A 24,329-nucleotide genomic window follows, 5' to 3' on the forward strand; every position below is an offset into this window, starting at 1 on the left:
AGCCCGCGAGAGCGCATCATGACATACTGAGGAATTTGTTGGAGAGCTGGTGGTCAAAGGTAGTTATTATTAAACTAATTATATAAGCTTATAATTAAATTACTTTAACCAACAGAGGTAATGAATACTTCAAATGCATCGCTTCCTAGCTGGACTCCATTTTAAAATTATCTACACTTTTGAGGCTCTTTATACTTGTTGTATGTGTTTGTTGTCCACTCACAGCGACACATTTCTCTCCTGCTCAGAGGGAGCACTCACACCACAGACTCCGGCAATACTACTTCTCAAGGATTGAGTTACCCTGCCGATTACCTATTCTTTTTTTTTTTAACTATCTAAAAAAAAAAATTTTTTTTATTGCATTATAATCTACACACCATACAATGCGCTTCCTTTACTTGCACAACTCAATGATTTTTGGTATATTTACAGACCTGTGTAACTATCACCACCGACGGGCGTTTTCTTAGACGTAAGTGACCGTTAACAACGCAAGCGTCATCAAGCCTGCAGCCAACTTAACTAGCGCAGCAAAGCGCCACTTCCAGTCTTGGAAAACTATCTGATACGGCACAGAAACCGTCCGTGTTGTTTATGAGTTGAGTTCTGACATGTCTTTGCTGTTAATGTGAACAAAAACAGCCGTCAGGACTCACGCTAGCACCAGTCATTCCACAATGACGTGAGCACACCTCCTTGCTGGACCGGAGAGGAGTGAAGAACTCACAGGAGTCTCATTTTGTGACACTGCTACTGGTGACCGTCACACTGAGGTCACAGACGTGAAATGTACAACAGGGTACGACACAGTACCTGTAAAGTGTGTGCTGTACTTCCTATCACTAAAATTCACCACACACACATGCCCATGGAACATGCGCATACACACGTGGGGTCTCCACACGCACCCTTCCTCCCAGCACGCTGCCGCCCCCGAAGAGCTGCTGTGAAACACCCCAGCGCGTCACGGCTCCCCACCCCCTTCCAAGCTGGTCTTGTTGCCGTGTGTTAGTCACTCAGTCAGGTCTGGCTCCGTGACCCCATGCACTGTAGCCTGCCAGGGGTCCTCTCCATGGGATTCTCTAGGTAAGAATAGTGGAGTGGGTTGCCATTCCCTTCTCCAGAGAATCTTCCCGACTCAGGGATTGAAGCCGCGTCTCCTGCACTGACAGGCCAATTCTTTACCACCGCGCCAGCTGGGAAGCTGGTCTTGACAACAGACCAAAACCAAAAGCCCCGGGTCACAAAAGTCAAGGAAACCCTGGCCTGTGAAGAGAGGTGTGAGGCTGAATCCCAACCTGGCATCCACCAGCCACCTGATCCTGTGCAAATTACTGAGCCTCTCAACAAGCTGCAGTTTTCTCTTGTGTGTGGAAGGATCATCCTCTTCCTGCCCTCTGACGGTGGAGTGAGACAAACCAGGCTAGCTGCTGGTGCTTTATAAGCTCTAAACTGCTGCAAAGTTTTCTGGTTTTCACCAGAAAACACTATGAAATTCCCACCACAAATTCAGCTGCCTGTACAAGTAACTGTTCCCTCTGCACAATCTGAAGTGTAACCCCAGTCCCTGGATTCCAGATCCTATGGAAGGATCAGGAGGAGCGGGAATAGATCCTTTACACAGTTTGTAAGACAATATAAACCTCTGAGGGGTAACAAAGGAGAAACAGGGGCCTTCCTGTTGATACAGCAGCACGTGTGCTGTGCAGCACATGTTAAGGCATCACGTTATGGCAGCAGCATGATCTTAGCAACACTTGGTGGCAGGGCAACGCACGGGGCTCGGCCTCCTAAGGGAGGTGTCCGGCCAAGACGGGAGGACGCCCACAGCCTGGCCAGCCCACCTGCATGACAAACTCCCTGCGACGTGGGAGGCCCCGCTCGGCGAGCAGCAGGTACTCCGGCTCCTTCTCCTTCTTCGCCTGCTGGATCTGGGCCAGTCTGCTGATCGGGTTCATCCCCTGGCCGTACTCGGGGCCGCTCTGTAGCTGAGGAACAATCAGGGTAGAAACCAGGTGCCGTGTTAGTCACAGAAAGGACCTTGCCAACTCAGAGGCCGGGACGTAACAGCTAAATACGTCTATGCTGATCTAATGGCTCAGAATTAAGCACATCTTTTTTAAACCTTTTTTTTTTCATTGAAAGATGCCTCAATGATTTTGATTGCTTTGAGGTGATTTTAGGTCTTCTTAGCAAACCAACATCACCATTCATTATGAGTAGGCAAGCATCGTCGTAATGTCTGCTTTTGAACAATAAATGTCAATGGATGATAATAAATGAAGAGGTAGAAAAATTTAACAAGCTCCCAAAGCCTATATTATATGGATGGGTTTCCAGCTTTCCTAATGATGACTCAAAATCCAGAAATCATTTATATATATATAAATGTGGAAATGCTGACGCCGTGTGGAAACAACCTAAACTTCCCACAGTGACTTCGTGGTGGCACCTTCCATGCCAGGGAATCCTCATCTGCTCACCGGTAACACCCACCGGAGGAGACATTAAGTGGACAGAGGAAACTGCCGCAGTCTGCTAACTTTCCTACGCAGAGAATGCTAAGTTGTGTGTGAGAAAAACTTGTATTCTAACACAACATGAAACTATATGGACAATCAGAACAAAACAGATCCTGGCATTCGTAACTGTCCCAAAATGGAACCCCTCCCTTCTCTGGGAGGGTGGGGGACAGTGTAATTTCTGAATGGTCCATGAGCATGACTCCAAGACCCAGAAGAAGGTGTATGCGTCTGACTCCTGGCCCGCCCCGGACACTGCTCCGCCCAGGAGTCTCCCGCACCCTCAGAACCGTGCAGCTGGGCTTCCTCTTCCCGCAGATGACTACAGTCCTCGCGGGGACCACACCCAGGGCCTCCGTCGCTGCCTGACCCGGGGCTCCTGGGAGCGGCACCAGGCAGCCCGTAAGGACTCGCTAAGGCAGGTGTGTGCGGACCGGTGCCCTGCCTCTCTCACCAGCCTTGCAAATTCCCAGCTGTCTTCGGGCAATGGAAATGCCCTCTTCTTTCAGGCACATTCTTACCCTGACTATGGATTTTGTTTTCTTTTTGATTCTGGGCTTCACCCGCTCCACTGTAGGCAGGGGTGGTAACTTCTTCAGCTCCTCGAGAACAGCTATAGCAGCGTTTTTCTTTGAAATCTTCTTGCTCTTCCCTTCACCTTCCCCCACAAACTCCCCAACCGACACCCTGGTCACAAAGCTCTTCATGTGGGGTGGGCCGCTCTCCCGGGCAACCTGTTTTGGAGGGAAAGACTGAGTGAAAGCGTGACAGACACGCATTACCGGCTGCGAGGCACACTGCTCAGCGTGAAACCCAGGGAAAGGGCGATTAAGGACAAGACTCACTAAATGAAGGCAGTGTAAATGTGGAGAATGCTGAATGCTTTTTTTCCCATTTCTTTTTGCCCCCTACTTGTTAATGTTCTCAGGTCTGATGAGTCCAAAAGCGCCGTGGAACAGGGCACCGTTTTCTACTCCCACCACCCAGGGTCACAGACGGTCCTGAGCTTAGCGTGCTCCCCTGCAAATGGCAGCAAGGCAGCTGGCCCAGCAAAGCCCAGAAATAAACGCAGAACTACGAGCTCAAGTTTACTGTTTGCTCGGAGCCGCCAGCCAAGACCGAGCTTATTAAATACTGGCTGCTCTGAGCTATAAAAAGGAATGAGAAAATCTCCAAACACGTAAAGTGATTTCTAGCACTTGCTAAGTAAAGAAAGCAAACTGCAGAGTGTAAAAAAAAAAAAACGGTGCAGAGTATTAAATCTATATATACATACACACACACACACATATAGACACACATGTGTGTTTATATGCTTTTTTTGCAAAAGGAAACTCAGGAAGGATAAAGCACAAACCAATGGAATTAAACAGTTTCCTACAGTAGGTGGGGGGAGGGACTGAGGCAGGGGAACAAGAGGACACTTCTGAGTGTATCTTTTTGTGTAGTTTTGACACTTTGGACCATTTACTGTTACACATATTAAAAATATAAGTCAACAGAAATGGGGGAAAATACAAAATGGATTATGAACAGAAATCTAACTGTATATTAAAGTGATTACATAATCACACAGAAGGAAAATAAAAATCAAGTCCAACCTACATTAGGAAAGATACCCTTGAAAAGAACAACGGAATCAGCAGACTTACAATGCCAGACTTCAAGACTTTCTGTAGTTACAGAATCTGTGACATCATGGTATTGTTTAGCGAAACCAACAGATCAATAAAACAGAATGCAGAAACAGACCTGCAGATATACAGCCTCTTGTTCAGCAAACACAAACCAAAGCAAAAGCAACATCCTTCTCTTTTTTTAATGCCACTGGAGCAACTAGATACAGTTTCTTTCCACATGGGGGAAAAAACTGAACCAAGATCTCAAATTCTACCCAAAACAAAAATTAAGCTAAAACAGACCCAAATATGAAAGTTAAAACTATAAAGCTTTCAGAAGAAAACAAGAGAAAACTTCATGACCACGAGGCTGGCAAAGAATTCTTGGACACAAAAAACACAAACCATAAAGTAAAATTAGAATTCCCCAAAATTAAAATACTGCTCATCAAAAGATAACATTTAAAAAGTAAAAAAGGGGGAGTTTGGGGGAGAATGGATACATACATATGTAGGGCTGAGTTCCTTTGCTGTTTACCTGAAACAACCACAATATTGTTAACTGCCTATATACCCCAATACAAAATAAAAAGTTTAAAATCTGGGAAAAAAAAAAAAAAAAGAGGTAAAAAAGGGAACTCAGAGTATAGGAGAGAATATTTGCAATATATGTACCAAACAAAAGAATCATACCCAAAACACTGAAAGAAATTCTACAAGTCAATAATAAAAAAAGACAAACACTCAATTAAAAAAATACTTCAACAGGTACTCTTGGCAAGGATAGGGAGCACGTGGTAGAAGTGTAAACTGGTACAATCACTTTGGGAAATAGTTTGACAATTTTTACATAAATACCTACCCTCCAACTTAGCAACTCTGACTGCACATGCACCCAAGATGACTTAGCGGCCTTATTTATAGCAGTTCCCAACTATCCAATGTCCATCAATAGAACAATGGATACATTCCATTCCATTCATACAGTGGAATACCACTCAGCATTAAACTACTGAAACATATGGATGGGACTTCACAAACAATCCATATTGTATTTACATGAAGTCTAAGAACACAGAAAACAAATCTACAGAGAAGGCAGAAAGCAGCTGTTTCTGGGTGGAACAGGGCACAGGGACTTACAGAGGTTATGATAGAGCTCCCTATCTTGATCTGGGTAGTGAATCATGGGTTTTTACACATGCTAAAATTTAGTGGGCTGTGCACTTAAGATACCTATATTCACTATATAATAGACTGTTACCATAGAGGAAGAATAATCCAAGAAATCACGAAAGCAATGCTCTGAAGATACACCTTCAGTGTGAAGATAAAAAGTGTGGAGATAACTTAGACTTTACTTAGTATGTTTGCTGTTGAAGGTGTGGATAAATATATTGATGTTGTTGGGAGCCAGAGTCTCATGATAGGAAAAGATCCAAACATGGAAGAATGAAACAGAGGAAGAGCCCTATGATGACAGATTGAAATTAGAGGGATGAACTTGTGGTTCTGTAAACAGTGTACCTATTTCCTAGTGGTATCTTCTGCTAACAGGCTCTGGAAGCAATAACTTGCAGCAGTAAGCCCACCTCCCCTCAGCCTGGCCTCTCCATGACACTCTGTGAAAGGGAACCAGAACTCCTTGGAAGAACAGCTGAGACCATTTGTATTAGAATTTCCATTTCTGCCGGGGCCAAAGTCAGAAGAGGGAAAGTTCCAAGTAAGGCGAAAACGTTGTTGTATCACAATGGAAGGAAGGTCTCTCAAAATAGGAACAGGGGAGTTGAGAGCCAGGACACAGGGACAATAAGACCTCCAAATACAAAACACAAAAGAAAAAAAAACCTTGCCTATTACCTCATGGTACATATAAAAATTATAAGTCAAAATGAACCATAAATCTAAACTTAAGAGTCAAAACGTCTAGAAGAAAACAAAGGAGAAGAACCTTAGATCAGGCAAATTATCTCAGATGGATCACAACTGCCATGAGCCATCAAAGAAAAGTTTAACAAACTAGACCTCTCCAAAATTAAATGACTGTTGCTCTTTGGAAGATGTTGTTTAAAAATGAAAAGACAAGCCACAGACTGGGAGAAAATATCTGGAAAATACCTATCTAAGAAACAAACTGTATTCAGAATATATAAAGAACACTTAAAATCCAGTAATAAAAGATAACTCAAAAACCTGACAAAAGATAAGAACAGACACTTCTCCAAAGAAGATGTACAGATGGTAAATAGACGTATGAAAACATGCTCAATACTGCTAGTATGCATGGAGATACAAATTAAAACCGTAAGTTACGACTCACACCAACTAGAAACCGACCCTACTAAGTGTTCGAGAGGGCACAGAACAACTGAAGCTCTCACACATGGCTGGCGCCGCGCTTTTAAGTCGCTCAGTCCTGTCTGACTCTTTGCAACCCCATGGACTGTAGCCCACCAGGCTCCTCTGTCCATGGGGATTCTCCAGCCAAGAATACTGGAATGGGTAGCCTATCCCTTTTCCAACAGATCTTCCCGACCCAGGAATCAAACTGGGGTCTCCTCCATTGCAGGTGGATTCTTTAGCAACTGAGCTGTCAGAGAAGCCCAGGTACACAAGGATCTTGTTGCCTTTTATGTGGCTTCTTTAATGTAGTGCAGATTTTGAGTCCATATGCTGTATGTATCAGTAGTTGATTTCTTATTTCTGAGTAGTATTCCACTGTCTGGATTCACCTCAACTTACTCATCCATTTCCCTGCTGAAGAACATCTTCATGGTTTTTAGTTGTTAGTGATTATGAGATTATATATGTACGTGATAGCTTTAATCATAATCACTAACAACTAAAAACCATGAAGATGTTCTTCAGCTGGGAAATGGATGAGTAAGTTGAGGTGAATCCAGACAGTGGAATACTACTCAGAAATAAGAAATCAACTACTGATACATACAGCATATGGACTCAAAATCTGCACTACATTAAAGAAGCCACATAAAAGGCAATAAGATACTCTTGCCAGTAGACTGTAACTTTCTAAAGGGACAACACTGAACACACTGTACCTGGTGGGCCATTTGTTAAAACGTGAAAGGCCTGAGGGGAGAACAGAACAACAACTATGGCCTTTCTCATCATGATTTACAATGTAATTACAGAAAGGTCATGTCTGGGTTGTGTTTTCTAAGATGGCTTTATATTTTTATGTGCTCTTTCCAGGCTTCTCAAAATGTTGTTACCCATTCCTGTTAAATAAATAGACAAAGGGGAAGCCCCAAAAGACCAAAAAAGGGCAGTATATTCAATAATTCCATGTATGTAACATTTTGGAAACAAGCAAAGCGTAACGTATGGACAGACATCAGATCAATGGCTGCCCAAGGCTGAGGATGGTGGGAAGGGACTGACGGCTAGGGCACACGGGGGAAACGTCATGGCGTGAAAGGTGTTCTTTATCACAGCTGTGGCGGTATTCACACAACTACACTATCAAAACACATCAAATTATATACATAAACAGGACAAATTTTACTTCATGTCAATTATACTCAAGAAATCTGACCCCTCATCCCCTCACCCCCCAAAAACAAACCTGACAGAGGCATGTCAAAGGATACCGGAGCTAGTCTGAAGGGCAATCTGAACATTAAAATGACAAGCAAGAATAATGGAGTTACATGTAGAATGAATCTATACTAATATAAATTAACACATTTCCTGGTGGCTCAGTCAGTAAAGAATCCACCTGCAGTGCGGGAGACTTGGGTTCAAGCCCTGGGTTGGAAAGATTCCCTGGAGGAGGGCATGGCAACCCACTCCAGTATTCTTGCCTGGAGAATCCCATGGACAGAGGAGCCTGGGGGCTGCAGTCCATGGAGTCGCAAAGAGTCAGACATAACTGAGCAACTATACACATTAATGATATAAGGCAGGGGGAAATTTTCTTTGGACATGCAGAAAATGAACATTTGACATCCACCACAGTGATAGCTGGTGCTGGGAAGAATCATCAATGACTGCTAGAAACACCGAGGAACTCTGTGAGGACACACACAGCCGTCAAGCATCTCCCCACAGGCTACGGGTTAACTACACAGGGAAAGAAAGTCTCCTTGGAGGGGCGCACATCTGGTGTAGACAACGGAACGAACATCACTAACTTGGATAAAATGACACCATGCAATGCTGAGAAGAACTGACATTAGTTCTGCAGTGTTCCTGTTAAAAAAAAAAAAAGCATAAACTGAAACTAACCATGAGGCAAAAAAATCCGACCAACCCAAATTTAGGGCCATTACATAAAACTGACTTTTAAAAATACCAATGTCACAAAAGACCAAAAAAAAAGCTGAGTAATAAATTAACAGAGACTAAGGAAGAAACACAAGCTGGAATCAAGATTGCGGGGAGAAATATCAATAACCTCAGATATGCAGATGACACCACCCTTATGGCAGAAAGTGAAGAAGAACTAAAGAGCCTCTTGACGAAAGTGAAAGAGGAGAGTGAAAAAGTTGGCTTAAAGCTCAAGGTTCAGAAAACTAAGATCATGGCATCTGGTCCCATCACTCCATGGGAAATAGATGGGGAAACAGTGGAAACAGTGTCAGACTTTATTTTTTTGGGCTCCAAAATCACTGCTGATGGTGATTGCAGCCATGAAATTAAAAGACGCTTACTCCTTGGAAGGAAGGTTATGGCCAACTTAGACAGCATATTTGAAAGCACAGACATTACTTTGCCAACAAAAGTCTGTCTAGTCAAGGCTATGGTTTTTCCAGTGGTCATGTATGGATTTGAGAGTCGGACGGTGAAGCAAGCTGAGCAATGCAGAATTGATGCTTTTGAACTGAGGTGTTGGAGAAGACTCTTGAGAGTCCCTTGGACTGCAAGGAGATCCAATCAATCCATCCTAAAGGAGATCAATCCTGGGTGTTCACTGGAGGGACTGATGTTGAAGCTGAAACTCCAATACTTTGGCCACCTCATGCGAAGAGTTGACTCATTGGAAAAGACCCTAATGCTGGGTGGGATTGGGGGCAGGAGGAGAAGGGGACGACAGAGGATGAGATGGTTGGATGGCATCACCGACTCAATGGACATGGGTTTGGGTAAACTCCGGGAGTTGGTGATGGACAGAGAGGCCTGGTGGGCTGCAATTCATGGGGTCATAAAGAGTCGGACACGACTGAGCGATTGAACTGAACTGAACTGAAAGAGATGCACCAGCTAAACATAAGGTGTGATCCTGTACCAGGCTCAAGACCAGGAAAATAAAGGAACATCATGGGGACAACTCCAGTATGTGAACCTAGGATGTACATTAGGTAACAGTATTACAGCAGTGTTACGCTTCCTGTGTGGACAATTAGATTATAGTTAGTTAAGATAATGTCCTTGCTCGTAAGATACACATACTGAAATATTTGGAGTCAAAGCTCATGATATCTGCCTCTTATTCTCAAACGGTTCAGCTAAATAAAATACAGAAAAAATATGTACATTTAGAGAACAGAAAAGCAAAGGTGCTAAAATGTTAAGCATTAGTGATCCTATGTGAAGGCAACAATCACGGTCCTATCCTTACAACTTTCCATTGGCCTGAAAAGTTTAAAAGTAAGAAGTGGAAAAGACGGCAAGGAAAAGCGTGTGAGCCCACATGTGCTGTGCTCTCAAGGTGAGAGCGGGAGCACCTCAGCTTGGAGTGGCCCACAGCCCTACGAAGGAGGCTGCGGGAGAGAGCCCTGCTCCCAAGGGCGCCTGCAGGCTGACCTCAGCGAGCCCGCCGGCTGCCCAGCCGCCTCGACAGCCCAGCTGCCGAGCGCTCCCTCCCTGAGCAGGGCTCCATGTCCTCAGACAAGACTCGAAAACTAGAGTGGCCACCCCAAGGCTCATGTCAAACCCACGTCCATCCTGGGCCCTCCAGCAACCACTCTCACTGGCTGCTCACATCACAACCCCGCCACCGATCTGTGTCTGCAACCTGAGCTGGAACGTATTCACAGGGATCAAATCACGACTGCCTCCCAGGGACTTGTCAATCAGTGCCATAATACTTTTAACTACAACGATTTCATCAAAAAGCAAGCTGTCTATACTTTTCTGAAAAATTACATGAATAGTTCTTGTCTTCTCCTGTTGCTTCCAACATGACATATCTTGCTGTCAAAAAAAAAAAAACAAAAAACTATTCTTTTCATGTACTCAGTAACTGTTCCCTGGGCATCCAATATCCAATATATGACAACTAATCTTCCAGGTGCCAGAGACAAAACTGTGGGAAAAAAATGAAAGCTCCTGCTCAACCTAATAATGGAAGCTAACATGAACATTTAGCTTATTTAACTTATATTCAGAGTACATCATGAGAAATGCTGGGCTGGAAGAAGCACAAGCTGGAATCAAGACTGCCAGGAGAACTATCAATAACCTCAGATATGCAGATGACATCACCCTTATGGCAGAAAGCGAAGAAGAAATAAAAAGCCTCTTGATGAAAGTGAGAGAGGAGAGTGAAAAAGTTGGCTTAAACCTCAACATTCAGAAAACTAAGATCATGGCACCTGGTCCCATCACTTCATGGGAAATAGATGGGGAAACAGTGGAAACAGTGTCAGACTTTATTTTTTTGGGCTCCAAGATCACTAGAGATGGTGACTGCAGCCATGAAATTAAAAGACACTTGCTCCTTGGAAGGAAAGTTATGACCAACCTAGATAGTATATTAAAAAGCAGAGACATTACTTTGCCAACAAAGGTCCGTCTAGTCAAGGGTATGCTTTTTCCAGTAGTCATGTATGGATATGAGAGTCGGACTGTAAAGAAACCTGAGCCCTGAAGAATCGATGCTTTTGAACTGTGGTGTTGGAGAAGACTCTTGAGAGTCCCTTGGACTGCAAGGAAATCCAACCAGTCCATCCTAAAGGAGATCAGTCCTAGGTGTTCATTGGAAGGACTGATGTTGAAGCTGAAACTCCAATACTTCGGCCACCTCATGTGAAGAGCTGGCTCAATGGAAAAGACCCTGATGCTGGGAAGGATTGGGGGCAGGAGGAGAAGGGGATGACAGAGGATGAGATGGTTGGATGGCATCACCGACTCAATGGACATGGGTTTAGGTAGACTCCGGGAGTTGGTGATGGACAGGGAGGCCTGGGGTGCTGCGATTCATGGGGCTGCAAAGAGTCGGACACGACTGAGCGACTGAACTGAACATGAACATTTGTTACGTGAGAGCTAATTAATAATATAAGCACCACTCATATTAACAAACTCAATGCCACACTACACACAAACTGTCAAGTTTTAAAATTATTACTTTAAGAGATATTCACCACCAGAGGGCATTCCCACAATTTCTTTTGTGACTACTTGACAATTCCCTGCTGTATGTTACTTAATCCTGAACAGCAAAGTCTGAAAGCCAAGTCTAAAACCTAAACACTAGTAGAGGTGGGGCAGAGGCAATCTCATCCCCAAATTCCACAGCAAAAATAGAAATTGGCAATCCCTTACTGAGGTCCAGGGAGCTCGGGCACCCTCAGGCAGAGCAGAGGTTAGTGTGAGCAGGTGAGAAGCATCACCGGGGTCTCGGGCCCTGGCCAGCAGTCACCTCTGTGACCTTTCTGCGACTTGAGAAGGCAGGCCTCTCCCACCCCCACAGTCTTCGAATCCCTCCCTCCGGTCTTTAAACACCCACTCATGTGCCACACTAATTCCTCAGCAGGGACTAGTGTGGGAAAAAAGTGTTTCTTCCCTTTTCCACAACAGGTTCCCGGGGAGACCTTGTGGCTTCCTCGGGAGCAGCACCCGCCTGGTTCCCACCCAACAACAGCCCTGTTATTCTGTATGTCCTGTCTCACTGCCTCCCTCCCAGAACAGAGAGAGAAAGGCTGGGAGGGATGTGGGGCCAGGGAGGAAGATGCCAGCCCCATCCGATATGCTGCGCTCTGGAAGGGGGACGAAGACACTGGCCCTGCCTGCTGGGGCGGGACAGGGATACTGCGGCGGGATGCGGGGTGGCCCTGTGACCCAAGGGCAGCTCCCCACCCTCATCTGGGCCTCATGGCAGCAGGTGAGCACGGCCAGCTAGGTCAGAAATCATCACTATTCGAATGAGAGAATAAGGACTGAACTCAGGAGCCAGCTCAGGGCACTAGTACATAATAGGAGGCATCTTATAAAAGTCATATAAGTCAGCCATGAAATCTGGGGATTACCTAAAACTACAGAGCTAAAGTATTTTACAGGATAATAAATTTCAGGTAGGCTTTTTAAAACACAAATAGGCCAAAAGAACTTACGACCATTTAAAATTGTTTTAAGCAGATGTGCTATGCTTCGTCGCTCAGTCGTGTCTGACTCTTTGTGACCCCATGGACTTGAAGACCACCAGGCTTCTCTCTGTCCATGGGATTTCCCAGGCAAGAATACTGGAATGGGTTGCCATTTCCTTCTCCATTTAAGCAGATGTCCCACCTCAAATTTCATTTGCCTGAAGTAACTAATACGTGAGCTTAAGCTCTTTGGAAAACTATATATATATATATATATATATATATACTTTATAATTTTGAAAAACCAAATAATTGATTAAAAAAACTATTAAAACACAACCTTGCATAGCCAAGCGCAGAAATCAAACGAAAGAATTTGCAAAGAATTTTCAAAAACTAGGGAAACCTAAAATAAAAAAATTCCCGACCTGCCTAATCTATCTGGACTCATTGTGTCTTTGAAGGAAACACACACCAAATGATCTTATTATCCATTTTGAACTAGTAATTGTTAATTACTGTTTTTAGACCACAAAGTCTCCAACAACAGATTGAGGTTATTAAACGGGCGAACTGGGAGGCACGCACTGGACAATGACAAAACGTAAGTTCTTTTAACAACTACTTGGACACTTACGCAGAGTCTTGATATTTGGGGGGTAGCATATGCTTCTGAGACTCTTATGAAGGCTATGGACTCTCCCTCCAGAAGAAAACACACGGGAACATAAACAAGATCCCCTTCAGACCATTTCAGGAGGTTCACAGACATTCTGAGGCCACCTATGGACTGTCTGGAGATTCATGGCTACCCTAGGACCAAATACTGCTTTGCTAAATATGAAGTCTGAATCTTAGATGTGAAGATTCACATATATGTGATCATCATTCCAACGCTATTTAGGAAAAATACTATTCTGATGATGAACACCAAGAGTATAATAGATGCGTAAAATAAGCTTACCTCAAAATTCACAGGCAAGTTCCGTTTAAGTGCAATCTCAAACACTTGACTTATTTCGGATTTATTGAGATTTTCTTCTTCTGACTCTCTTCCATTTACCTAAGGGAACAATAACCAGTTAGCAGTTAACTCGTGTTAAAAAGCTATCAAGATCCCAGCTGCGATGATAAACCTTAAAATTAAAAGCACTGAACCTAGGCTCTATGGACTGAGCACTAACCACGTGAACAGAGCGACATATGTACTGTGTTCTGTGAAATTTAAAAGGTTTTAAAAAATGTCCTATCAAATTTTGGTCAGTTTGTACCTCATAAATCCACCATCAACAATCCACACATAACAGGGTTCTACGTATAATCAGCCTGATGGTGAGAGCCACGGCCACTTGGGGAGCGGGGCAGCCAAAGCCCCCTGGAGGACGGGCAAGCCACACTCTGGAAAAAGTTCAAGCACAGACAGTCTATGTGGGGCACGGCAAGGACAAGTGGAGGTCTCTCCACCTGGGTATGTGGGTTTCTCATTTGGACAAAAAAATCACTAGAAACCACTTTTTAAAAAAGATGCAGTGGAACAGTTATAAAACCACTATGGGTGTCACACTTCACTGCTGCTGGCGAAAATGCAGGATGTAAACTAACAAAACCGTCTGCCGGCTCAGTCGCTTCAGTCGTGTCCTACTCTTTGCGACCCCATGGACTGCAGCCCCCCAGGCTCCTCTGTCCGTGGGGATGCTCCAGGCAAGAATGCTGGAGTGGGTTGCCATGTCCTCCTCCAGGGATCTTCCCAACCCAAGGATCAAACACATGACTTTTATGTCTCCTGCACAGTAAGGCAGGTTCTTTACCACTAGTACCACTAGCCTTGAACAAAAGCTGCCTCCAGCTCCGTAATAAGGTTAATTTACAGTCCTCTAGAGGCTGGACTAAGAGGGGCAGAGATCTCTGTGCACGTGGCCCACATGGATTCTATACTGTGCAGGGGTGATAATACGAGAAACAAGATCAGCAGTGACCCAAAACACGGCAATGCACCCGTGTTTTTCTTATTCCTGGGGATTCTTTAGTCAAAGAACTTGTAAAATCCTACTTTCAAGATCAGAATTTCTATGACAGGAACCTGTGGCTGAAATTACTGAATAGGCAATGTGCAGCAAAATCCAGGATTTGATCTGTTGTGTATTTCCTGAGGTAGAGTCTAACCCTAACCTAGGATCCGTATTTCAAGCTATAAATAAAAGAAAGCTCTAAATTAAAAAAAATTATTAAGAATTAAGAATAGGATCCTATACACATAAATTTAACCAGACAATGTAATTCCGTCTCTCCTTTCGTGATGATAGTATTTTCTTTCCATCTGGTTTCATTTCACTCGCTGCCTGGTGATATACTGTTTACTGATGGTTTAGTAAGCCGAACACATTTTTATATTTGTTCTTTAAATCCTAAAGAGAAAGAGGGCCTGCCTTTTTATGAGTGAATCTTTAAAAGCCATAAATCTCCAAGCAAGGTGTCTTAGAATCTAGGGTTCCACAGAGGTTTGGTTTGAAATTTATTTTTTAAATAGGTTTAAACAAACCTATTAAAAAGCATTTTAAAAAGTAAGCCTGTTCAACAAACAGTGCTGGGAAAACCAGATATCGACACACCAAAAAAATGAAGTTGGACTCTTACCTCATACCACATTCACAAATTAACTCAAAATGGATCAGAGACCTAAACGTAAAGGCTAAAGTATAAAACTCTTAGAAGAAAACACAGGGGAAAGCTTCATGACACTGGATTTGGCAGTGATTTCTTGGATAGAACACCATAAGCATACGTAAATTTTGACTTCATCAAAATTTAAAACTTTAGTACAAAAAACTACCCAAAAACACTGGTACATTAAAGGACACAAGAGAGCAAAGACAACCCACAGAATGGAATAAAACACTCACAAATCACACATTTGAAAAAGAATTACTGTCCAGAATACATAAAGAACTACAACAACTCAACAACAAACAATGCAATTCAAAAATGGAGAAAGGATTTGAACAGACATTTCTCCAAAGGAGACATGCAAATGCCCAACATCACTACTCAAAGAGAAATGCAAATCAAAACCACAATGAGATACCACCTCACACCCATAAGGACAGCCACAGAAAATGGCAAGTTGTTGTCAAGGTTGTGCAGAAATTGCAATCTTTGCACATTTCTGTTGAAAATGTAAGATGGTGTAGCCTCTGTGGACAATAGTATGGTGGGTTTCTAAAAAATTTACACATAGAATTACAATATGATCCAGCAATTTCACTGCTAAACACATACTCAAAAGAATTAAAAGTAGGTATTCAGATACTTGTACATCAATGTTCACAGCAGTATTATTCACAATAGCCAGAAGACGATAATCACACAAACATCCATCAACAGATTGAATGGATGAAAAACATATGGAACACAGATACAATGGTCTTAAAAAGGAATGAGGTCGGGGGGGGGGGAATGGGATCGTGAAACAAGCTACAACACAGAGGAACCTTGAAAACATCATGATAAATGAAGTGAGTCAGACACAGAAGACAAATGTGCACTTACACGAGGCATCTGCAACAGGTAAGGACAGAGACAGAGGCAGGACGGAGGTTAACCATGGGCCTGAAGCAGCGGGGGTGGGGGGAAGGCAGCGTTACTGCCCAACGGGTCCATTCCTCTTGTAGTTTCTGTGTGACATGATGAAAGCGTTTTGAAAATGGACAGTGGTGACAGTTGCACAACACTTTTTGTGCACAACCAAGTCTCCTGTGACAGCTGTTTATTTGAAGAGTTCAAAGATTTTTATAATACACGAGCTATTTTTTAAAAAATACACAAGCTATCTACATACTCTCATGATATGTAACTGTGTCAATGAGAATGCTTTCCTTAGGGGCAACCAGAACCAAACTCGGAAATAAACCAGGAGCTGCTGACACAAGACTTCACTTGCCAGGCACGTACCCCAATTTTCAATTTCTTTTTGTTCATTATACCAGTTCAATTCCTTTAATTTTTACTTTTAGTTATGTCCTGTTCCAAACATACAGAAAAGTACAGATAATAATGTAACACACAACTCTACTGGATGTAACAAATGGCAGCACTAAACACTACTGACATTATTCTTTTCCTTTGATAAGGAAAACAATGAAATCCTTCTCACACTCCTTTCCCACAGGAGAGTGAACCACTTCTCTAAAATGGGACCGGATCTTTCCCAGCCATGTGGGTTTTTTGTTGTTGCTTTTTAATGGACAAAAACAATGTACAGATGCCAGAGCCTCGCTCCAGATACGTGAACTCAAATTTCTGCAGGCAGGGCCATTTCATATATGATATTTATTTTTGGGGTTTTTTTTTAAAAAGTCCCCTAGCGACCAGAGTTGAGATTCACAGCTCGAAGCTACTGCTTCAAACAGAATTGCAGATTTGACAAAGCAGCCAGTAAAATAAAAATGCAAAACAGAAAACAAAGATATACACATGTCTGGAAGAGAGATTATACTGCTCTTTTACATAAATAATTTTAATATTATCTGGATTGGACAAAATGTTTCAATGGGGGAAGCAGCAAATGACTCAAAAAAAATCCACAAATACCATTCCCAGTGAGGTAAGGAAACTGTAGCGGGCCCTTAGTCTTACCTTCAGGAAGTGGTAATTACTGTTAACATCAATCCCATAGTGTATGGTTCAGCAATAAAATCTAGGCAACATTAAGGAAGAAAAAACACACTCTGAACCATGCTTAACCCTCAACATGCCAGGGAAAAACAATCATCACCATTTACCATCCGGCTCCAATGGACCTTCTAGATTTTTCTATATTTAAAGGCATTTTACAAATAACACACAGAATAAAAGGACAACAAAAAATCATTCCATTATAGATTTTAATTAAAAAATTAAAATAACAAACCTAACTTTTTATTCCAGGTTTGTGGTCAGGAATGAAGGCAAATATACCCAAAACAGGCAAAGACCCTAAACACAACTAATGGCTCACCAGCTGCCGTGCCTGAACTTAAAAGCACAGCCCACAGTAACAACGCCAGACTTCAAACCCACTCCCGTGGGTTCCAGCTTATCATGATTCTGATTGTTCTTGTACTCATATTGTCAAAACATATTACTTTTGAAAATGACTCATAACTGTTGAAGGGAGAACAGCCATCTCCTTTGCTCCATAACTGCCAAATGCTTTCATCTGCAGGTTTATAAACACCAAGAGAAGAATCAGCCTAATGATATTTTTGTCATTACTATATCATCAATTTCCTTCTAATGCACACACCTCCTTCTGCATGATCCAGTTATTTTGTGGATATTAGGTGGCAAGAAAATTCTGGTGGCTAAACATCATATGCAAGAAGGCTGTCACACAAATATTTTTAGAAAGTCAAAACAGGATGGTCCAGTTCTTGTTGTAAAATACTGTGTGGTAAAAGTCCTTCCTGTTGAATGACTGACCAGGAGAGAATGCACATTTCTTTTTCATACACCACAGAAATACACAGTCCCCTCACAGACTCTTGACTCTGGGCAAACTTATCTAAGGTATCATCTGAAGACTCCCAGTCCAAGTCACGTCCACACTCAATGTCCCCATCCCCATGCGAGTCCAGAGTGCTGCTGTCTGTCTCTCTGCATTCACCTTCTGATTGGTCTAACAAGGAAAATATATCTTCCTCCATCAGTTTTCTTTTGTTTGCCAGCAGGGATGGAAAAAGAAAAATTTTGAATTCTCACCTGGGTTCAACAAAAGCTAAAAACAGAGTAAAAAGACGGGTGTCTCCAGTCTTCTTCTGTATTTCTTGAAAGATAATATGCTGCATTAGGCAATGCAATAAGATATTAAAGATGATGCAACAGTGACAACTATTTCACGACTGTATCATCCATCAAGGGATTTCATCATTCTTCCACTCTCTTATTATTTCAGTCTTGTTTATTGCAGATTTGGGAATATATTACAGTGCTGAAATAGTATGTAGGATGACAAGCAGCAAAATGTTTCAAAACACAAGAAAATTAAGAGTCCATAATGTTAAGATTTATAAAAGGGTCCAAAGGACCCTCATGATCGTAAGACAAATTATTATTCTACTTTCAAAATTAAGTATATCTTTACCTTGTTCTTTTATACCTCTAGAAAAAGAATAAAAGTCACGTAGTATCAATTCCTAACAGAACTAGAAAAAAGCTCAAAAATAAAAATTGGGTTCAATGGACCTTGAACATAGAATGAAGTATAGATAGTATAATGAACAGTATGGTCTCCAATTTTAGTTTACTCCTACTTAAACACATCCCTGGCTCAAGTGAAGATAAGAACTCAAAAACAGGAAGAGCTGCATTTATTTATTTTTACAAAGTAGTATCTAAAAACTGGGCTTCCCTGGTAACTCAGCTGGTAAAGAATCTGCCTGCAATGCAGGAGACCCCAGTTCGATTCCTGGGTCGGGAAGTTCCCCTGGAGAAGGGATAGGCTACCCACTCCAGTGTTCCTGGGCTTCCCTGGCAGCTCAGATAGTTTAGAATCTGCCTGCAACATGGGAGACTTGGGTTGGGGAGATCCCCTGGAGGAGGGCATGGCAACCCACTCCAGTATTCTTGCCTGAAGAGTCCCATGGACAGAGGAGACCGGCGGGCGACAGTCCATGGGGTCGCAAAGAGTCAGACACGACTGAGTGACTTAGCACAGCACGGCACAGTATTTCAAAAAAGAAAAGTTCAAACAGTCCAATTTTAAAAAGTTTGTCTTCTAACACTACCACCAAGAGAAAACTAATTCTAAAGTTTGATATAACCTTCAAGATAGAAATTATGCACATCCAAACATACAGAGATACACACACACACACACACACAGTTGGTGCCTTCATTTACTTAACACAAACAATAGCACTATATTTGCAGTAATAGCTCCGCATCATGGTTCCCCCACCCATTCAAGATTATAAGCCTTCTTTTAGGTCCACATAAATAGATCTACCACACTCTGGTAGTCCTGGGATAAATGTATTCATTTATTATATTTAACCATTTCCCCACAAATGGCCATATGAGGCTAGCTCCTGTTTTTCCCTATCACAGACAGCTATGACCATCTTACTCCTACCACCTCAACACTGAGTGAGTCATCTTTTATTAGCACAAGCCATAGAAAAGAAAAGACAGGAACAGAATAGATAGAACAGAAAAGAACTGCTTTCCCAACTCAGGACCCGTGCACAAGCCACTCCCTCTGCTGGGAAGCACTTGCCCTGTTCTCTTGTCCATCTTCATTCTGAGCTTAAACGACTCGTCCCTCATGCACCATTCGTACCCCAGCCTGAACAAGACGCTCTGCGCTCGTGACACGTGACACTTTCACCTGAGCATTAGCTGCGCTTTTTGATGACACTCCATTCAACCAAGCTCCACACAGGGAGGGGCACTGCCACTGTTTACCTGCAGGGCTGGCCGAGCGCAGTGCCTGCTGTCAAGGGGTCAGACTACACCTGTCTTACAGACACAAACTGCTGGCTTTATTGGCTATGCTCTAGAGAAGATGAACTGATCCACCACACAATCACAAGTTCTAAAATTATCAAGAACAAAACAGACAATTTATTTATAATGTGAACTTCCAATGCAGGCAGGCTGTGGGCAAACAGGCTCCTCAGGCCCTCTTGGCAGAGGCCTAAACAGGTACCATCTTCCTGGTGGGGAACTAAGCCACAAACATTACCAGGCAATTCCACTTTGAGACCTATGGCTCACAAAAATAACCACAGGCATACACGAAGATTTCATGACAACAATGTTCTTCACTACCTATTTTATAACAGGAAAAACTGCAAACAACCCAAAACTCAAGCCTCTGTTGTTGAAAAACTAAACTGGTATACTCACACAGTGGAGCACTCTGCAGCCGTTGAAGATGGCTGAGAGGCATGCTGAATTTGAGTTCTCCATGGAATTTTAAGTAAATAGCATGAACACATCATAATAAGCACTTCGGGGCGGGGGGGGACAGCGGTTATTGTACAGTATCACCCCATTTTTGTGAAATAGATAGGTGTGTGTGCTTACTTACATATGCCCTGATATCCACAAAAATGTTTACAGTGACTACCTACAAGTGGGAAACTTATTTTTTCCTTTTCTGAAGTTAAAAATTATTATAGTTCACAAGCATTCCTTGTTAAGAACAAAAAATTAAAGCTATCTTTTAAAAATGTCTTTCTTCCCCTGCTGCCCACTCTCCAAAGGGCCTGGTAGACCAGTGACAGCTCAGTTAGGTGGAAAGCCAAGTGTTTCACTGACAACTTCAAAGAAACTGTCATTTCTGAAGCAGTGTTTGGGCCAGCCTTTGCAGCATTTCTTAAGGGAACTGTCTCTGCTTCAGATCACACAGAGCTAGAGAAGGGGCAAAGAGGGGGAAACAAGAGGACAAATGATGCCCGTGACTCCCAACCAAGCTGCTTCCAGGAGTCAGACAAGCGCGCCAAGGGCGCCCGCTGCTCTAGCCTCTGCCCTCAGGCCTGAGGCAACCAACTGCTCCAGCGGGCAATGGGTCACTCTAAGGCTCTGACAAGCACCTTCCCTTTGCAGCGATTTGGTGAGTTCAAACTTCCGAGGAGGATTCAAAGGCCGAAAACTGCCTAGGAAGCACTGACAATATTTAGGACTTGTGATTCCCAAACCCTGACTGTTTGAGTTACTCTAAGAGCTCATTAAAAAGAAAAAAAATAAAAAATAAAGTCAGACTTCCCTGGCAGTTCAGTGGTTAAGACTCTGTGCTCCCAATGCAGGCAGCACAGGTTCGATTCCTGGTTAGGGAACTAAGATCCCACACGCCACGTGGCATGACCAGGAAAAAAAAAAAGTCAGACTCATGGGTCTTAGCCTACTGCATTAGAATCTAGAATTGTGTGGGTTAGGCCAAGGAATTTTTTTTTTTTTTTAACTTCTCAAGTGATTCTGAAGCAGACAACCCACATACCAGTGTTCAGTAATCGTTTAACAACTGCTGGCTAGAAGGAACCAAGAAATACCTACTCCATCTGATTCCAATTAGATTAGCACCAAAGTCAACTCAACAAATGCAAAGCCTCCAAAAATGACTCAGATTTCACTACCTTCAGTGCTTTAACAAATTTCACCACTAAGGATTTCATCTTTTCACTTCAATAAATCCTCCTAAGTTAGAGTCCATTCCTTTCCATTTGGTCCTAAGTGAACTCTGGAAATAGAGCATCTCTGTTAAAATGTGTGATTGCACTCAAGATGGAAATGCACCAAAACAAAAGAAAAGCAAAACCTTCCCATGCAGCTAGCCATGAAGCCACAGAGCACTGCCCTGAGCTGGGTCACCCTAGGGGACAGCTGGACAAAAGAGACCTCTCCAAGCACCCCACCAAGGCTCCCCCGACTTCATACCTATCATCACCCATTTGGCCCAACGTTCAGTGCAAGATCTTCTGATTGTTTGAGAACTTGTTTCTCGAGCAAGAAAAGTCAAATGCTTCCATGGGCTATGTTCAGGAGGCGTTTCATGCTGTGATAAACAGAATCATGAAATCACGTCTTCTGCTCAGTGGGCTCACCTGGACCTCTGGTGATACGACTGCTTTATCAGAGCCAGCCACTAACGCTTTAGCCGCTCAATAGCATGGAGTCATTTTAGTTGACGACTTAGTGATGTTCTAAGACCTGTATTCCTATTTAGTCACAACATCCTATACCTATCGTGATCATTTTAAAACACAACCCCCAGGGGAATCCCCTGGGGGTCCAGTGGACGGGGCTCTGCAGTCTCACTGCCAAGGGCCCGGGCTGGATCCCTGGTTGGGAAACAGTCCCAACAAGCTGCACACTGTAACCAAAAATAAAAAAAAATAAGCCCCCAATTCTTTGATACTCCTCTCATCCACAAATGAGGTTCTCAATATTGTGAACGTACTAACGGTCACTGACCTGTATACTTACAATGGTTAAAACTATGAAATTATGTGAATTTTACCTCAATACAAAAATAAAGAAAGAAAGAAAGAAATAAGAGTGAGCTCCTGTAGCCCCTTCTTGAGTCTGGGCTCCCCGCCTGTTTGACCTACAGGATACGGCAGAAGTGGTGCTGGGCTGAATTCCGGGCTGGGGCCCTGAGACACCGGCGGCGGCTCCTACCTCCCGACTTCCAGAAAGCGCCCTCTTGGGACCGAACTACCACACTGTGAGGATGTGTAAAGAGTCTCTGCTCAGGCCAACCAGGAAGGGGACTGAGGTGGCGGGATCAAGGCTCCCTCTTGGATCGCAGGCCACGCGACAGCGCAGCAGCCCTGCGAGAGACGCCTTGGAAGAGACCCTCCAGCCCTGCGGCGCTGCCTCGGCGCAAGCTGCGTGCGGCCGAGATAAGGTGCCCGTGCCACACTCTCCCTGGACCGCAGGCTTGTCAGCAGAATAAAGGCCTAGAGGTATTTAAGCCATGAAGTCTTGGGACAGTTCGTTAAGCAGAAATGGTTAACTGGCATTTCAAGATAATACAGAAAACGTCTGGTCAAAATGGCTTCAGAAAATCCCCTAACCTGGTACCATAAATCACAGATTCCAACAAGAATAACGTTCGGCACCGAAGAGTTCGTCCACATGTGCTCTTCACCACTCAAGTGAGTCACAATCTTTCTAACATGTTCACTCAGAACTACGCCACTGAGTGCATAAGAAGGCACCTGACTTTCTTGCTAAAATTTCTGAGGTGGGTGGAGAGGCGAGAAAGGCAAGAAACCTCCAGGGTCCAAGAACTTGTACGTTATCTAACAACGAACATTAAGCAGAGCTCTCAACGCATCCTCTTAGAAGCACCAACCTGAAGCGATGTCTTCCTACCACCCTCCCGCTCCACCCCAAGCGCCAGGAGCCCCAGCTCTGCCCTCGCCTCACCTCCAGCCTCTCAGGGAGGGGCTCGCTCTGAAGGATCCTCAGGGCTTTCGCAGCAGCATCGTGTTTCGCAGCCTGTCTCGTCTTTCCTTTGCCATTAAATTGCTGTCCTCCCACAGAAAGTTCAACTTGATAAAGTAAAGGTGGGACTGGAAATGGGTAAAAGTACCTAAAAATAGAAGGGGGTGAGGAAAATTAGTCTCAGATAAGTCACGATACCGTCTCTGAGAAATTCCAGGTTATTTCCTTCATCACAGGTCCTAATTACAGCAGTGTTTGCTCGCCAATAATGAGTCCTCATCAGCACATCCAGAGATTTCATATGTTTATGCTAGATTAGAATTCCCACACAGAATGAGCAAATACTGTTTACATTTCACAAAATAAATTGGCTTACAAATTACATGAGTTCAATTTATAAAGCTTACCCATACTTACAAAATCTAAACTGGATTAGACTTTGGTTAAGAAAGAAAACTTAACTTGCTCTACTTTCTCGTGCCTGAAATTCACACTTTCATGTCTCCAGAAAAGAATGGGAATTTTTCAACCGATGTCTTTTGGAAAGGACCCTCATTTCTAGAAATCCCAACAGCCTAAAGCCTGGCAGAGGCTGGTTTCTACTTTTAAAACGGCTTTGGCCTCCACCTCACTCCCACCCCAAAGTAGGGCAGGGAAACGAAGACCTCCAGTTTGATCATCAGTCTCTCCACTAGTGTCTTAAGACCTCGAGCAGAAGGTTTTGAATGCATGGCACTTTCAGATTTCAATTAATATTGCACTGCACCTGTATACCAAGGCTATTTACAAAGCACATAAGTAAGTTCAAAAGTCAAAAAGTACCCAGTAAACAATAATCAAGAAACCTATGAGGGCTGAGAATTGTGGTGTTGCAGGAATCATGTTCAAATATGACTCAGTTGCACAAAGCAGTTACACAGGCGACCTTTAACCAGACTGCTTGGGGCACGAGCTGTACTGTTCGTGAGGAATGTGCCCAAGAC

At 43.3% G+C, this 24,329-nt stretch overlaps 1 protein-coding gene across 46 annotated transcripts in view; it reads right to left on the bottom strand.

The window, feature by feature from the left end:
• The window catches only part of STAU1 (staufen double-stranded RNA binding protein 1), a 56,105-nt gene that overhangs the window by 5,982 nt on the left and 25,794 nt on the right, over positions 1-24,329 (bottom strand). For 25 of the 46 annotated variants that reach the window (XR_014073105.1, XM_081556859.1, XM_081556860.1 and 22 more), the window contains 4 exons: positions 23,329-23,494; positions 13,382-13,480; positions 3,047-3,259; positions 1,848-1,991 (listed from right to left, as the gene is read on the bottom strand). Coding sequence is in view for 44 of the 46 variants with exons in the window: in XM_081556859.1 (XP_081412985.1) it covers positions 1,848-1,991; positions 3,047-3,259; positions 13,382-13,480; positions 23,329-23,494 (622 nt within the window). In the remaining 2 variants the exon portion in view is untranslated. Of the gene's footprint in view, positions 1-1,847; positions 1,992-3,046; positions 3,278-13,381; positions 13,481-23,328; positions 23,495-24,329 lie in introns of all 46 variants that reach the window. The other 21 variants (XR_014073103.1, XM_081556867.1, XM_081556857.1 and 18 more) reach the window with 4 other exon arrangements.

The sequence above is a fragment of the Giraffa tippelskirchi genome, chromosome 13, assembly GCF_054371585.1.
Source record: "Giraffa tippelskirchi isolate mGirTip1 chromosome 13, T2T-mGirTip1v1.2.pri, whole genome shotgun sequence".
Classification (NCBI taxonomy): Eukaryota; Metazoa; Chordata; class Mammalia; order Artiodactyla; family Giraffidae; genus Giraffa; species Giraffa tippelskirchi.